At 36.5% G+C, this 16890-nt stretch overlaps 1 protein-coding gene across 1 annotated transcript in view; it reads right to left on the bottom strand.

The window, feature by feature from the left end:
- ZFAND4 (zinc finger AN1-type containing 4) overlaps positions 1-16890 on the bottom strand; it is an 82868-nt gene that overhangs the window by 30808 nt on the left and 35170 nt on the right. The window contains exons 3-5 of the mRNA XM_021699797.1: positions 14891-14966; positions 11721-11788; positions 7764-7950 (exon numbers count right to left, since the gene is read on the bottom strand). Coding sequence (XP_021555472.1) covers positions 7764-7950; positions 11721-11788; positions 14891-14966 — 331 coding nt within the window. The remainder of the gene's footprint in view (positions 1-7763; positions 7951-11720; positions 11789-14890; positions 14967-16890) is intronic.

Here is a 16890-nt window from a genome sequence, read left to right as displayed (position 1 = left end):
TTTTTTATTCTTATGTTAATCCCCATACATTACATCATTAGTTTTAGATGAAGTGTTCCATGATTCATTGTTTGTGCATAACACCCAGTGCTCCATGCAGAATGTGCCCTCCTCAATACCCACCACCAGGCTAACCCATCCTCCCACCCCCCTCCCCTCTAGAACCCTGTTTGTTTTTCAGAGTCCATCGTCTCTCATGGTTCGTCTACCCCTCCGATTTCCCCCGCTTCATTCTTCCCCTCCCGCTACCTTCTTCTTCTTCTTTTTTTTTTTCTTAACATATATTGCATTATTTGTTTCAGAGGTACAGATCTGAGATTCAACAGTCTTGCACAATTCACAGCGCTTACCAGAGCACATACCCTCCCCAGTGTCTATCACCCAGTCACCCCATCCTTCCCACCCCACCCCCCACTCCAGCAACCCTCAGTTTGTTTCCTGAGATTAAGAATTCCTCATATATGTCTATCTTTCCTTCTCACTCCCCCCATATGTAAGCAAGATGAAAGCAGATATTAGGCCTTATTCATCTTCTTAGTCTCAGTGTCTGGCACAGTGCTTGGTGCATAGCCAATAAATGTTGAACTAAACATAAACATTAGTGAAATTTCACTCAGCTTTTTCAGTAACAGTAAAATTACAATGGTAAAGGTTTAGAATAAACACAAGTTCAGCATATTTGTAGAATGACTAAGATTTTAAATAGAGCAGACTAAGAATAAGTATTGATCACCACGTCTGATTTACTTACAGAAAAACTAAAGTATGTATCTCTGCTAATGTATGAGGGTTAACAAAAGTTCCTGTTCTATATGGTTGTAAGAAATGGAAATAATTTAGGATAACCTTAAATAAGAAGGGCATATTCCATACCACTTCTGAAGCACATACTACCACCACACAAAGGCAAAGCACATAATGGATAGCCCCATTCTTAAAACTCTACATGGTGAAAATGATGACATTTTGAAATCACAGATGAACTACGTGCATAGCAGGTACGGGCATCAGAAGGAATGACAGCGGAAATATGTCTCCATAAGCAGTTTAGTCCCTCGTGTTTGACTTGTGACCATCACTTGTACCTACTGTAGATGCCTACCACGATATGAAAATTGACACAATGGGAACAACACTAAATTAATATTGCTATCATTTACTGAATGTTACTCTGCTAGATACTTTTTACACGCTATTTCTAATCCTCATAAAAACTATGTAAGGTGATATTATATCTCATTTTATAAATGAAGAGACGGAGTTGAGAGAGGTTTTACTAAACCTGTAAATGGTGGACTTAAGATTCAAATCCCCTGCCTCCAAAGTCTACTCTTTATACTATTTCCTGTTGCTCCCTCAGGCATCAAACAACAGACTTTACTGCATTATGCTTGTGAACCCAAATAAGTGATAGAACTTACAGTATGTGAGGGCTCTTGTACCTGAAAAGGAGGGATGAGTGGAGACTTTTGCCACTTCACCCTTGGAGTTGAAAGGAATGACTCTAGTATATTCTATCCTTGGTCACCTTGCAGTATTTTAAGTACTTCTCTCATACATCCTATGGTTATTTTAACTTTACATACCCATACTGAATACCGAAAGAGGTTTCTGACTCAACTTTCTTGTCATAAAAAACTGGCCCTTTAATGTTTTCCCATGGAAAACAGTATGTCTGTGTGCATGTGCTTGCATGCACACGTGTATGTACATATGTGTATTTTTTAAAGTACAATCATGATAACTATTTCAACGGATGTATTTTTGAGGGTAAAAACATGCTTTTAAATCCACCTAATTTTTTTCAAAGAACCACATTACTGTGTTTTCTCTCACAGAACAGATTTAGGAGATCAGTTAAAAACCAATTTTTTTCAAAATGGAAAAATGTAACTAGACTAGGATAATGTAGTAATTTATAAACTTAATCCATAAGTATCTTTTTTCATATTTAAATGTTCTAAATATTTTAAGTTTCTAGATATTTTCTTGAATGCTGTATTTAACTTTTTCTAAATCTTTTAATCTAATAATGTGATTAAAGAACAAAAGATGGGCAAATGAATATTTACTCCAACATGAATATTATTCATCCAGAAGCCAAGTACTTACGTGACTTCCACAGACAAGTTACCATTTAATTAAAATTGTCTTGCATTGCCTCCTTTTATTGCTTCCCACTTAAACCAGCAGTAAGGTGGCATGATTAAGTATAAAGATTTAAGACTAAAAATGACTGGTACTAGATTTTGTACCAGAATGAGTTAAATTAGCACTCATTCTCCCTGCTTCCTCCCTAGAGCACGAGTTGGTAAACTATGGCCACAGGCCAAGTTCATTCTACCACTTACTTTTGTGTGGTCCACAAGAATGGTTTTGACACTTCTAAATAGTTGAAAAAAATCAAAATAATATTTCATAATGTTAAATTATATCCAATTCATATTTGTGTCCATAAATAAAAAGTTTGATTGAACACTGCCACCCTCACTGGATCACGTGTTACAGGTGGTGGCTTTGGCACTGCAATGGTAGAGCTGAGCAGCCACATTAGAATTGTATGTGGCCATCTCACCGCTCTGCACTTCGGCTTGGCACACTACAAAGCACACTGGCACAATCTTAATTCCACAGCATTTTGAGTGCCATGTGTATCATCATACCACGACACTGACACACACACACAATCCTAATGTGTCAGAACAAGAGCGTGAACTTCGAATGCCGCAGGTTTAAGGCACAGTAGAGAGTGGATTGTTTCACCGTCAATTACGTGCGATTACATGGCAAAGTATTGTGTTCATTATGCAATGACGCTGTGGCTGTGCTAAAGAAAAACCACTTATCTGGACACTACCAGACTAAGAACTTATCACACTATGCCCAACTTGCAAGAAAGTGTCAGAAAAACTGCAAAAATTTAAAATGGCATCTCATCAAAGTAGAATTTCTTCACAAAAAGAAAAAATGAAAATGAAACTGCAACCAAAATAAGTTTCTGAGGGGCTAATTTACTAGCAAGTAAGAAAATCTGTTTGCCAACAGTGAATTAATTAAACTATGCTTGATCACAGCAATTGAAGAAATGTGTCCAGAGAAAATAAACTTGTTTAAATGAAGACTACCCCTTTGGCAAGAACAATTTCTTGAAGAATTGGTAACAGTGGAAGCAACAACAATAGTCAACTAAACAATAAGGCAATGATTTGGAGTTCTGTTCCTTGGCTTTTGATGACTCGACATAAGTTATTGGTACCGTTCAGTTGTTTTTGTTTATCAAGGCATCAATACCAACTTTGAAGTTAGTGAAGAATGAAGCCCCTATGAATAGTCTGCATGAAACAACTACAGGTAAGAAGATTTTCAAGAGTCGCTAAAACACTAATTCAGTAAACTTGAAGTGAAATCTCCTACAAGTGATAGAGTAAAAATACGTGTGGAACAGAAAAAAAAACAAGTTGGACAAATTTACAAAGCTAATGAAAACCTAAGGTGTTAAAAGGCTATGGTTACTCACTGTATTATTCATCAGTAGGTATTCAGGGGTAAATATTTGAATTTATCATGTATTCTTAAACCAGTAGTGTCAACAGTAAACTTTTTTGGTTCATGGACTTAGCTGTCAGTTCAATGTCTTGACTATAATAGTTTTATTATGATTCTTTAAAGCTCAGGGCTAACATTGAATTTTTCTCAACAAGAAGAAACACCTTCACCTGAATGCCTTTGAAAATTAGTTTTTGCTGTGGACTTAATGTTTCTTACTGAATTCTACCTAAAATTATAAGGCAAAACAGTGCTCCTATGAGAAACTTATACTGCAGTAATGTCATTGTGATGACACCAATATTACTTTGAATAACATGCAATAGCATGCTTTCAAAAGTTAAAAAGCAAGAACATTCCCACACAAATTTACAGGGGCATATTTTCTAAATTCCCAGCAGTGTTTTCAAACCTTGTAGCAAGTTAAAGGAAATTTCCATATTTCAAAATCTATTTAAATGCGCAATTGAGGAGCTCCACCTATCCTGATGTGATTAATATGCAATGTAATGCCATGTTAAAGGCAAATGGCAAGAGGACACTGTAACAGAATTCTATAAATGCCTTCCAAGCAATGAATATGCTCAATTAAAATCATATGCTTATGGACTGGTATCAGTACATGGCAACATCTGTGTGAAAAAAAACTTTCAAAGATAAAATACATAAAATCTCATTACAGATCCATACTAACAGATGAACTTTTGCAACTGATTTTGCAAATTTGACAAGCAACACTAGCTTGCAACCTCAAGTAAAATATTACCCCCCAAAAAGCATTCAATTCTCCTCTTTCATGGATCCAAATTATACACACACACACACACAGGTCCTCAATTATTATTTTTTAAATTTTTTTAAGAGAGAGTGCATGTAAACCTGCACCCGCGCACACGCACACGAGAGGTGGAGAGAGGGAGAGAGAGAATCTTAAGCAGGCTCCATGCCCAGCCTGGAGCCCAACATGGGGCTCGATCTCAAAATGCTGAGATCATGACCTGAGCCCAAATCAAGAGTTGGGTGCTTAACCAACTGAGCCACCAGGTGCCCCTCAATTATTATTATTATATTTTGAATTTTGACAGTAAAAATTATGTGGAAATTCTTCTCTCTTGTTACGTAAGTACCTACACAGGACCTTTGATTTTATCTCTTGGCCTGAAAATCCTAAAATAGGTACTACTTGGCCCTTTCCAAAAAAAATTTGCTGCCCCCTATTACAGAGTAAGAAAGCCTCTCCTACAACAGTCAAGATAAATGTCATTCAAGGTATGGCCAGAAAAAGTTTTCTACTCTCCTTTCTCACCCACCCCTATCCCTTGTCCAATTCTGGTAGGTGAAAAGAAAGGAAGAGAAAAGTTAAAAAAAAAATACCTTGAGAGGAACAATACAATTTTAATTGAAATCCTCCGCAACACTTGGGCTATGTCTTAAATAGAAGCTGGCTGAGGAGAAATTGAGGTAAAAGAAGAAAATGACATTTCAAGCAAAGGGTAAAAGATGTACAAAAACATGACATAATGAAGGAGAGCTCAAAAATGGACAATGACAGGTTGTAAAGGGCCTTACAAGCAAAGCTAAGGGACTTAGATTTTCTCTAGGAAAAGGGAACCAAAAGAGGATGTTCGAAGGAAGGAAACCAAAACAACAATGAGCTAGCACATGGGGAGACTGGTATGAAAAAATTCTATTCATGGTCCAAGTAAGAGGCTCTGGATTAAGGCTGCAGCCCTGATTACTCCCTCTTCTCTACCTCTGGCCTACATGGTTGTAGTTACTATATGGTTACTACTACACTTTGTAGTAACCAGATCGTAACAAGTTAGAGTCAACAGTCAACACCCATTTGCCATAGTCAGCTCTCAAAAAATGAGTCTAATCCTTCTTCCACATAACTTGTGGTGGGCAGAATCTAAAGAAATCCCCATGATTCCCGATCCCTGGTGCTCATAGCCTGTACACTCCCCTACACTTGAGTGTAAAAATGACCTAGGACTTGTTTTTAGTCACCACAATATGGTAAAAGTGATTTTTCAGATGTAATTTAGGCCCCAAATCACTTGATTTTGAGTTAATCAAAAGGGAGCTGAGGGCAGCCTTTAGGAAAAAGCCAGAAAAAAACCCAGGGTCCTCAGTCATACAACTGCCAGGAAATGAATTATGCCAACAATATGAATGAGCTTGGAAGTAGATTCTATCAAGCCTCCACATAAGAGCGCATCTTTGCCAACACCTCAACTGCAGCTTTTGGAGACCCTGAGCAGAGCACCCAGCTAAACTGTGACTAGACTCCCGAGCCACAGAAACTGTTCTCCAGACTACAAGTTATTTTTTCTACTAGCTTTATATATTGTGGGATTGAATTTAGTCACTTGTACCACCAAAGGACCCCCAAATAGCCAAAGCAATCTTGAGAAAGAAGAACAAAGCTGGAGGTATCACAGTCTCAGATTTCAAGATATATTACAAAGCTGTAATAATCAAAACAGTATGGTACCAACACAGAAATAGACACATAGATTAATGGACTAGAACAGAGCCCAGAAGTAAACCCATGCTTATATGGTCAAGGAATCTACAACAAAGGAGGCAAAAATATACAACGGGGGAAAAGACAGTCTCTTCAATAAGTGATGCTAGAAAAATTAGACAGCTACATGCAAAAAATAATTAAACTAGACCACTTTCTTATACTATACACAAAAATAAACTCAAAATGAGTTAAAGACCTAAATGTGAGACCTGAAACCATAAAACTCCTAGACGAAAACACAGGCAGTAATTTCTTTGTTATTTCCCTTAGCAAAATTTTTCTAAATATGTCTCCTCTGGCAAGGGAAACAAAAGCAAAAATAAACTATTGGGACTATACTATTTTAAAATAAAAAGCTTTTGTACAGGGGCACCTGGGTGGCTCAGTCGGTTAAGCATCTGCCTTCGGCTCAGGTCATGATCCCAGGGTCCTGGGATCAAGCCCCACATTGGGCTCCTTGCTCCACGGGGAGCCTGCTTTTCCCTCTCCCTCTGCCTGCCTGCTGCTCCCCCTGCTTGTGCTCTCTCTCTATTTCTCTCTCTGTGTCATATAAATAAATGAAAAGTCTTAAAAAAAAAAAAAAAAGCTTTTGTACAGCAAAGGAAACCTTCGACAAAATGAAAAGGCAACCTACTGAATGGGAGAAGATATTTGCAAATGATATAAACAATGAGGGGTTAGTATCCAAAATATATAAAGAACTTATACCATTATATAAATAACTTATACCAAAAAACCCCACAACTAATCTGATTAAATTTAGTTACCTGTAATACAGCAGACCAAGGAAGGAAAGGTATCAATACTTCCTTGGTCTGCTTGGAAAACTCCTACTCCCCTTTTAAGGTCCCTTCTTCTCAGAGTTTGTCCCTAACTCTCCACCTTTCAGGCAAAATGAAGGCCTTCTTATCTGGTTTTCCAGAGATGTTGATGTCTTTTTATAACAATTGGCAAGAATATATTATAGGTACTAGTTAGAGCAGATTGCACGCTCCATAAAGGGAGGGACAATCATCTTTGTAAGTCAGTACTAGTGTACAGACTGGCTAAAAAGTTCATTAAGGGTTTAGTGGCTTAAAGCAAAAGTCAATAAAGAATCCAAGTAAGACAGAGTATACAGAAACTTACAGATGACCTTGTCTTATTTCCTAATTGTTCTATTGCCTAGCTAAGTACCTTTAAAGTTGTTTCCTTCTGAGTTTAGAATCAATTTAACAACTCCTCTTCCTTTTACAGAGTAGGAAAACAAGACCAGAAAGGTAAAGAGATTTATCTGCCTTTAAGCAGTAGAGTTAAATTTTGAAAAAAAAAAAACAAAAAACAGCAACTCTAGGTTCAACCCTATTATGCCAATGTTGGACAATAACACAATATTATAACAAGACTCTCTAATCAAGTCAGCATCTTAGAGTTTCATAAAGTACAGAAATAAAACTTTTATATAAAAATCCTACTCCATAAAGAAATTTCAGTTTTATAAATTACTCTCTAAATATCAATCATATGAAGGACAATTTCAGAATTATATATCTGGGGCAGGGGAGTGGGGAGAACGCATGAAATTTAGCCAGTCTTGTGAATATAAGATTATTTTGACAACACAAAGTAAACATTAAGGTTTATGGAGTATATCATACAGTGTTCTCCTTTTCTAAGTGAGACATGCAAATGAAAACCTATTTACCTTAAAGATTCAGATAATGGTGTTAAAGTGCCATCTCCCCTATCTACCACACGAAAGAAATTCAATTGATCTCCTTCTCGGTATACCAAAAATGTAACTTGTTTGTTGCAGGAGGTCTTCTCCCAGACCTCATCTCGACTGGAATCCATGTACTCAGCCATCTCCCTAAGTGGATCTTCCATAGGAACTACAAATGGAAAAATTGATAAACAAGCTTTCAATTTATATCAAGTTTTATGCATGTTGGTACAGTGACAGGATATAATGTGCTGAATTAGAACAAGTCTTTAAGTTTCTGGTCTTTTTATAGTTAATACAGCATTCCCTATGTTGTACTAACATGAAAGAAATGGAATGCATTATTATGTTATTACATACAAAGACACAGCTTAACTAAATACATCAGTATTTTCCTGTGCCACTAGAGTCTGTATATTTGCTGATTCTATGACATAATTACCTATGACTGTTTTCACCTCACACATCTACTTCCTATATTTTCCAATATTGGTTACATCAATAATTTAAAAGCAATATAAATTCCACTTACTTTAGATTTTAAAAAAAGACACATACACATAATTGGGAGACATATATTGGAAATTAGAAGCAAGTGAATCTCTTTTTTCTTTCTGGTTTTAGATTCTTCTTTGATTCTGGTTTTACGTTCTTCTTAGAGCTGTTTCTTGACATCAAGTTAGGTAATTAAAAGTATACAACAATTCAGAATACAAGGGGGCCCCTGAGTGTACTAAAACTGCCATGTGTGCAATGGTCAGTATGTTGTTTCTTGAAAGCATCCTCCCAGGATTCCAACTGTCCTGGTATGTACCCATGTGTCCAGTCAGAGCACAAGGCCTGGGGCAAAGCCCCCCATTACTATAGGCTCTTCTGGCCTGGAGTGGTCCTCAGGTTTGGTATTGCAGCCATCATCTTGTCCACAGCAGCCACAGATTCTGCTCCTGCCGGGGGAAGGGCCTCAAGAGATTGCTGGCTCATAGGGCAAATGTTCTAAAAGACTCTGACCCAGACTTAAGTAATGATTACAGGAAAAAAAATTCACTCCCAAAAACTCTCATGTCAAGCTGCAGAAACATTTGCTCTTTCCTAAAAGAGGCAACGATTTCTCAAATTTCCTTTGATACAAGTAGCTTATTATTTATTAACAGAATCCCAGTGCTGTGCTGACCTTTAAAAAAGTTACAGCACTAAGAAATATTAAACTGAAAGTAACAAGGGAAAAACATTAAAAATGTTCCCAAATCCTAATCCAATACCACCACCACTAAAACAGAAAAATTAGAAATATAATAATATTTAGCTTATTTTATAAAAATATTTGGATGTTTTGACCAACTCTTTGATAGGCACAAAATGTGCAAATGTTAAGAGACATGTTTAAAACAAGTTCTTACCATTTTTAAGTTAACGCTACACATTCCACATTACCTTAAAAAGAAATAAAATCTATGTTGCTGCCATTACTAAAGCTGTGTGAAAGCCTTACCTAAATCAACATGGTGTGCCTTACTTGAGGAGGCACTGGGACTGAATATATATATGCAGCTTATGTGGTATATGCACACACCTTTTCATAACAGAAAAACCACTTTGATTTCATCAGGTATAACACACTGTATACATACCTTAAAATAAAATTTCGTTTTAGAAAGGATGCTGTTTTGATAATGATTAATTCAAAAACAATTTTAAAAGCTAAATATTAGTGAACTCATGGTATTTTCTAAACCATAATTTTCAAGTAAAACTAAATAACCAAAAAATATGGTTTCTCAAATACAACATGGAAAAGTTCTAGATCTGGGCATAGTTTTTAATCTTCACAAGGATTTCAATGATGTATGGAGACAACAGCAAGCTTTTAACTTTAAAGAAGTTGATTCAATAAAGGCAAAATTATTAAATATATAATTAAAATATTAAAAAAGACAAGTTCTCCTTGCTGATTTTTCAATTTACAAACAAGGCATAGAAAGCTGTAGGGAAAAAAGGTATTACAAAGCTTCAGCTACCGAAGGATAGCGATGCCTTTTATTTTCATTTCTCAAAAAGTAAAAAACAAACAAACAAAAAACCCCCCAAAAAAACTCCCACGCATATATTTTTAACTCAAAATCTATAGCACTTGGGGCATCTGGGTGGCTCAGTTGGCTGAGCGTCTGCCTTTCAGCTCAGGTCATGATCGTGGGGTCCTGGGACTGAGCCCCAGGTCAGGCTCCCTGCTTAGTGGGGAAGTCTGCCTCTCCCTCGCCATCTACCTCTCCCTGCTCATGCTCTCTCTCAAATGAATAAATAAAATCTTTAAAAATTAAAAAAAAATCTATAGCACTTACATTTCTCCTCATAAACATAAAATAATTCTGGTCCCAGTAAGAAAAGTAGATGTTCTGATAAAATAACCTGGTTTAAAGACAATACTATACACACATAACCAACTTTCAAAATTTTCTAACAGTGGAATTTACATGTTATTAAACACTGCATAATTCCATCTTATCATAATGACTCTGTAAACACTTTAAGTTTCTTGGGATGCCTGGGTGGCTCAGTCGGTTAAGCATCTGCCTTCAGCTCAGGTCATGATTCCAGGGTCCTGGGACTGAGTCCCAGATTGGGCTCCTTGCTCAGTGGGAAGACTGCTTCTCCCTCTCCCTTTGCCTGCCACTCCCCATGCTTGTGCTCTCTCTCTCTCTGACAAATAAATAAAATCTTAAACACTTTAGGGTTCTTACACTACCCTCAGACTTGCTACTATAAACATCACCTTATGTCACATAGGACAATTTTATAAGTCCAATTTATAGAATTTCTGATATTAGGAGTGCTAGTTAACCAATTCTAACATTACTACCTTTGCTTTTTTTCTAACCTATCCAAAACAGTTCAACAACTAAAGTAATACATCTCACAAAATCCTCCTGAAGTAGCTAGGAAAAAGATGATAATAAGCCCCATTTTTCTAACCAAAATTATGAAATACAGAGATAAAATTTGACTTGTGGAAAAAATAAATCAGCAGTGTAATCAATACTTAACCTTAGTCTTCTGGTCAGTAAAGGATCAAACAAATATGAAGCCCTTCCCCAAATGAGGCCCACGGAGCAGGACTGCTCTGAGCAGTCTAAGGATCCCTCTTCTTGGTGGAGATTCATGTGACTGACATACCTGAATCAGGAACCAATGTGAACACTCCCAGTTTTTCCCGTGCTTAGAACTCTGTTGTTAATCAAGTCTCTGCTCACATCATCTTTTTCAAGGCTCTTCCACAATCATCCTCCTAGTATCCTACTTCCACAAACACTGTCACACTCCCCTATTTCCTCCATAGCACTTGCAACTGCCTGATATGACATCAAATCTTTACATCTTTATTGTGGGCACTGTCAGTAAGCAGAAACTTTTTCTTCCATGGAACACTGTATTGAACATGTAGTGGATACCTAAAATATATTTGTTAAATGAACGAAAGACCCCTAGAGACTGCCCACATTCTGAAAAAGGAAGGGGCACAATAATATCTATGAAACCCAAATGCATTACAAACCAGGCTAACAGCCAACTTTAGAATTTTCTGTAACAATCATTACATCCAGAGTTGAAGACTCAGTGAGCCAAAAAAGCAACAAACTGGTATGAACTTAAACATAATGATAACAACATATTTACACAATGTTATTCATTTCCTTTCCTTCTACTGGTGAGGTTTATTTTTAAATATCCCTGGATTGAATCAGGAATCAGGAAATTTTTCTGAAATATGAGTTCCTTCTGCACATTTATGCTTTAAAGAACAGTGCTTAGAAAAACAAATGTTGTTCTAAGACCTAATAGCAGAAAGAGAACCTGATTAAAACTTGAGACTATAAAAATACCACCTGGCTTGAAAATTATTATTGTCAAATTGCTTTAATGTACATGATTTTAACAAACGCCTACCTCTTCTAGCATTTATAGGTCCACCACGCATAGCCAATACCAACTTCAAGGTACAACCTTCTGATATGCTGTTAACAGAAAAACCATCATTATCAAAGTGCATCCGGTGTTAGACATATACATAATTAAGTGCTAGTTTATCAGGCATAGTACTTACCCTCTATAATATAAAGAAGATAAAGCAATATGCATAAATATAAAATGTTAACTTAATTACTTGTACAAGTAATGAAAAAGTGAGTAGGTTCTCATAAGCTTTAAATACGACATGATACCTCAGTTTAGCCTCTTCATTTCACGTGTAAAGAAAAAGCCCTAAGAAAAAAAGAAGTTTGTCCAACACCCAAAGTGTTAGAAAACAAATCTATTCAATAAAAAATAGAAAAATACCAAATCTACAAGACCTACAAGATCTCCCAAATCCCAGTGCTCTTCCAGATATTTTACATTGCCTCCGACCCTTTTGTTCTTAAGAAAAGAGTGGGGAAGTGTATGACAGAGGAGAGAAAGAAAGATGAAAATCAAATAGTATATCTGCAATCACTGGTGCACACAGTGTCACTTAGTAATAGAAGGAGGACTTGGTGAAAAATGAAAGACTTGGTGAAGAGCAAAACTCTCTTACCCAATACTCTTTTTTTGTCTTTATCAAGTGTATTTTATTTATGTTTTACTTTTTTATTGTTTTTAATTTTATTTTATTTTTTAATTTTATTTTATTATGTTATGTTAGTTACCATACATCATTAGTTTTTGATGTAGTGATCCACGATTCATTGTTTTTGTATAACGCCCAGTGCTCCATGCAGTACGTGCCCTCCTTAATACCCATCACCGGGCTAGCGCAGCCCCCCAGTCCTCCGCCCCTCTAAACCCCTCAGTTTGTTTCTCAGAGTCCATAGTCTCTCATGGTTCATCTCTCCCTCCAATTTCCGCCTCCCTTCATTTTTCCGTTCCTTCTCCTAATGTCCTCCATGCTATTCCTTATGTTCCACAAATAAGTGAAACCATATGATAATTGAACTTCTCTGCTTGACTTATTTCACTTAGCATAATCTCCTGCAGTCCCAACCATGTTGATGTAAAAGTTGGGTATTCATCCTTTCTGATGGCTGAGCAATATTCCATTGTATATATGGACCACATCTTCTTTATCCATTCATCTGTTGAAGGGCATCTCAGCTCTTTCCACAGTTTGGCTGTTGCGGACACTGCTGCTGTGAACATTGGGGTGCATATGGCCCTTCTTTTCACTACATCTGTGTCTTTGGGGTAAATACCCAGCAGTGCAATTGCTGGGTCATAGGGTAGCTCTCTTTTTAAATTTTTGAGGAACCTCCACACTGTTTTCCAAAGTGGCTGTACCAACTTGCATTCCCACCAACAGTGTAAGAGGGTTCCCCTTTCTCCACAACTTCTCCAACATTTGTTGTTTCTTGCTGTGTCAATTTTCGCCATTCTAACTGGCATAAGGTAGTATCTCAGTGTGGTTTTGATTTGAATTTCCCTGATGGCTAATGATGATGAACATTTTTTCATGTGCCTGTTAGACATTTGTATGTCTTCTTTGGAGAAGTGTCTGTTCGTGTCATCTGCCCATTTTTTTACTTGATTATTTGTCTTTTGGGTGTTGAGTTTGAGAAGTTCTTTATAGATCTTGGATACCAGCCCTTTATTTGTAAAGTCATTTGCATTGTTTTTAATTTTAATTCCAGTATAGTCAACAGTGTTATATTAGTTTCAGGTGTACAATATAATGATTCAACAATTCTATGCATTACTCAGTGTTCATCATGGTAAGTGTCCTCTTAATCCCCTTCACCTATTTCACCCATCCCCCCACCCAGCTCCTCTCTGGTAACCATCAATTTGTTCTCTATAATTAAGAGTCTGTTTCTTGGTTTCTCTCCTTTTTTTTTCCTTTGTTCAGTTGTTTTGTTTTTAAATTCTACATATGAGTGAAATTATATGGTATTTGTCTTGCTCTGACTTATTTCACTTAGCATTATACACTCTAGCTCCATCCATGTCATTGCAAATGGCAAGATTTCATTCTTTTTATGGCTGAAAAATACTCCATTGTATATATACACCACATCTGCTTTATCCATTCATCTACCAATGGACCTTTGGGGTGCTTCCATAATTTGGCTATTGTAGATAATGCCACTATAAATATAGGGGTGCATGTATCCCTCTGAATTAGTGTTTTTGTATTTCTTAGATAAATACCCAATAGTGCAATTATTGGATTGTAGGGTAGTTCTATTTTTAATTTTTTGAGGACCCTCTATACTGTCTTCCACAGTGGCTGCACCAATCTGCATTCCCACCAACAGTCAGGATTCCTTTTTTTCCCCACATCCTTACCAACACCCATTGTTTCTTGCGTTGTTAATTTTAGCCATTCTAACAGGTATGAGGTGACATCTCCCTGTAGTTTTGATTTGCATTTCCCTGATGATGAGTGATACTGAGCATCTTTTCATGTCTGTTGACCATCTGGATGTCTTCTTTGGAGAAATATCTGTTCTTTAATTGGATCATTTGATTTTGGGGTGTTGAGTTGTATGTTTTTTATATATTTTGGATACTAACCCTTTATTGGATATGTCATTTACAAACATCTCCCATTCAGTAATTTGCTTTTAGTTTCATTGATTATTTCCTTCACTGTGCAGAAGCTTTTTATTTTGATGTAGTCCCAATAGTTTATTTTTGCTTTTATTTCCCTTGCCTCAGGAGACATACCTTAGAAAAATGTTGCTACAGCTAATGTCAGAAAAATTACTGCCTGTGCTCTTTTCTAGGATTTTTATTCTTACCCAATATTCTTGTAAAAATGGAAAAAAAAGGAAAGTAGTCAAGTGGGAACGGGTCAATATTAAAAGAAAAGAGCACAAGGCAAGTTCAAAAGAGGGGGATCTAAAAAGGCAGGGGATACATAACTTGGTGTGAATAATGAAAAGATAAAACAAATAATCAAAGGATAAGGATCAGGCAGTTTGGAGTACGGAGCCTAGATATCGTAAGGTTCAGGATTTACGCTTAAATCTAGGGGTCACAACTATTCAGAAGAGACATGATATAAAGATTCAGAAGGAAAACACTGATATATGGAGTTGTAATACTGAGCATCTATAAAACAGCTAATATGTAATTACACTCACTTGTAATCATTCAAGCAATAATCATCTTCAAGTTCCATGTTATTCCAAATTAAGTGCTGCTGACAAATGGGAATACCTTAGGGGAAGGTTATAAAAAAAAAATGGTTACTAATTCAATAGAATCTTCAAAAGATTATGACACAAAGTTCTTTTATTAAAAAACTACTACTAATAATAAATTAAACACACTTCTAAATTGAATGCTAGGTATTTAGCTAAAATTGACAGAATCATAGGTAAAGGTATGGTTAAAAGTAGATGGAATCCAGGGCGCCTGGGTAGCTCAGTCGTTAAGTGCCTGCCTTCAGCTTGGGTCATGATCCCAGGGTCCTGGGATTGAGCCCCTCATCGGGCTCTCTGCTCAGCGGGAAGCCTGCTTCTCCCTCTCCCACTCGCTCTGCTTGTGTTCCCTCTCTTGCTGTGCCTCTGTCAAATAAATAAATAAAATCTTAAAAAAAAAAAAAAAGGAGATGGAATCAAATCCACTCGCTTTAGAACAGTGTTTTAGTAGCTCTCTATTCTTGAAGCAAAGTATAACATTAGGGAGCCCTTTAAAAGTATGAAATCAGCCCAGAAGAATTTAAGGTTTAAGGCCTAGAAGACTGTTCTCAATGCTACAAAGTACAGTCTTCATTCAGTTATATGTAGTTTGTTAAAAGTATATTGTGAGCAGGGGTGGAAGGGTGAAATGGGTGAAGGTGGTTAAAATGTTCAAAACTCTCAGCTATAAAATAATTAGGTCATAAAATATATAAAATAAAATAGAACATGGGGACTAGAGTTAATAATATTGTATACCTGAAAGGTGCTATGAGACTAGATCTTAAAAAGTTTTATCACAAGAAAAAAATTTTGTAACTATGTATGGTGATGGATGTTAACAAGACTCATTATGGTGATCACTTCTCAATAGATACAAATATTGAATCATTATGTTGTACATCCAAAACGAATATGTCAATTATATCTAAGTCTAAAAATATAGAACATTTAATTTAGTTTACTGTCCTGTTGGGGGGGGGTGTATTCCTAAAATGTGTTCCCAGAGTAACATTATTTAGTGATTAACATGGCATCTTTCATAACGCTTCTGAATGGAAGTCATTAATCTTGAAAAGGGGCAGAAAATATAATTTCCAATATAAACATTAATGTACTAGAAAATTCCTTCCACCTCAGTATTTGTATGTGATTGTATATTAACATGTTCTTTTGTAGGGTCTGAACACTAATTACAGAATAATTCAATATTTGAAAAAGTATGTTGTGGATAATTTTCAATGCTGAAAATTATAGTCTACAAGACAATTTATTTACATTTCTGTGATGTTAAAGAAATATTAAGGAAGATTCCATACTTTAGCATAATTAACCTTTTTGTTTGTTTTTTGCAAAGTACACATTAGAATTCCCAAAGAGTATTTGGACTAAACTAGTCAGAGAGTGAGTATTATCTACTCAATAGAACATTTAATGGATACTGATATTGATGAAAATCTTTTTTGAATTATCTCATATACTGCCTTCCCAAATTACTTTTTCTTATGATACTAAAACTTGACTAGAATAATAACAGTGGTGGGGCCCCTGGGTGGCTCAGCTGGTTAAGCATCCGCCTCTTGGATTTTGGCTCAGGTCATGATCTCAGAGTCCTGAGATCGAGCCCTGCATCTGGCTCTGTGCTCAGTGTGGAGTCTGCTTGTCTCTCTCCCTCTGCTCTTCCCACTACTTGTGCTCTCTCTCAAATAAATAAATAAAATCTTTAAAAAATGAAAATAAGAATTCTTAATCTCAGGAAACAAACTGAGGGTTGCTGGAGTGGTGGGCAGGGAGGGATGGGGTGGCTGGGTGATAGACATGGGGGAGGGTATGTGCTATGGTGAGTGCTGTGAATTGTGTAAGACTGATGAATCACAGGCCTGTACCTCTGAAACAAATAATACATTATGTGTTAAAAAAAAAAAAAAGATAGTAGGAAGGGAAAAATGAAGGGGGGGGGA

Source organism: Neomonachus schauinslandi, chromosome 6, assembly GCF_002201575.2.
Source record: "Neomonachus schauinslandi chromosome 6, ASM220157v2, whole genome shotgun sequence".
In the NCBI taxonomy this organism is placed as follows: Eukaryota; Metazoa; Chordata; class Mammalia; order Carnivora; family Phocidae; genus Neomonachus; species Neomonachus schauinslandi.
The sequence above is the reverse complement of the archived record's forward strand: the minus strand, read 5'-3'. Positions and strand labels throughout refer to the sequence as shown.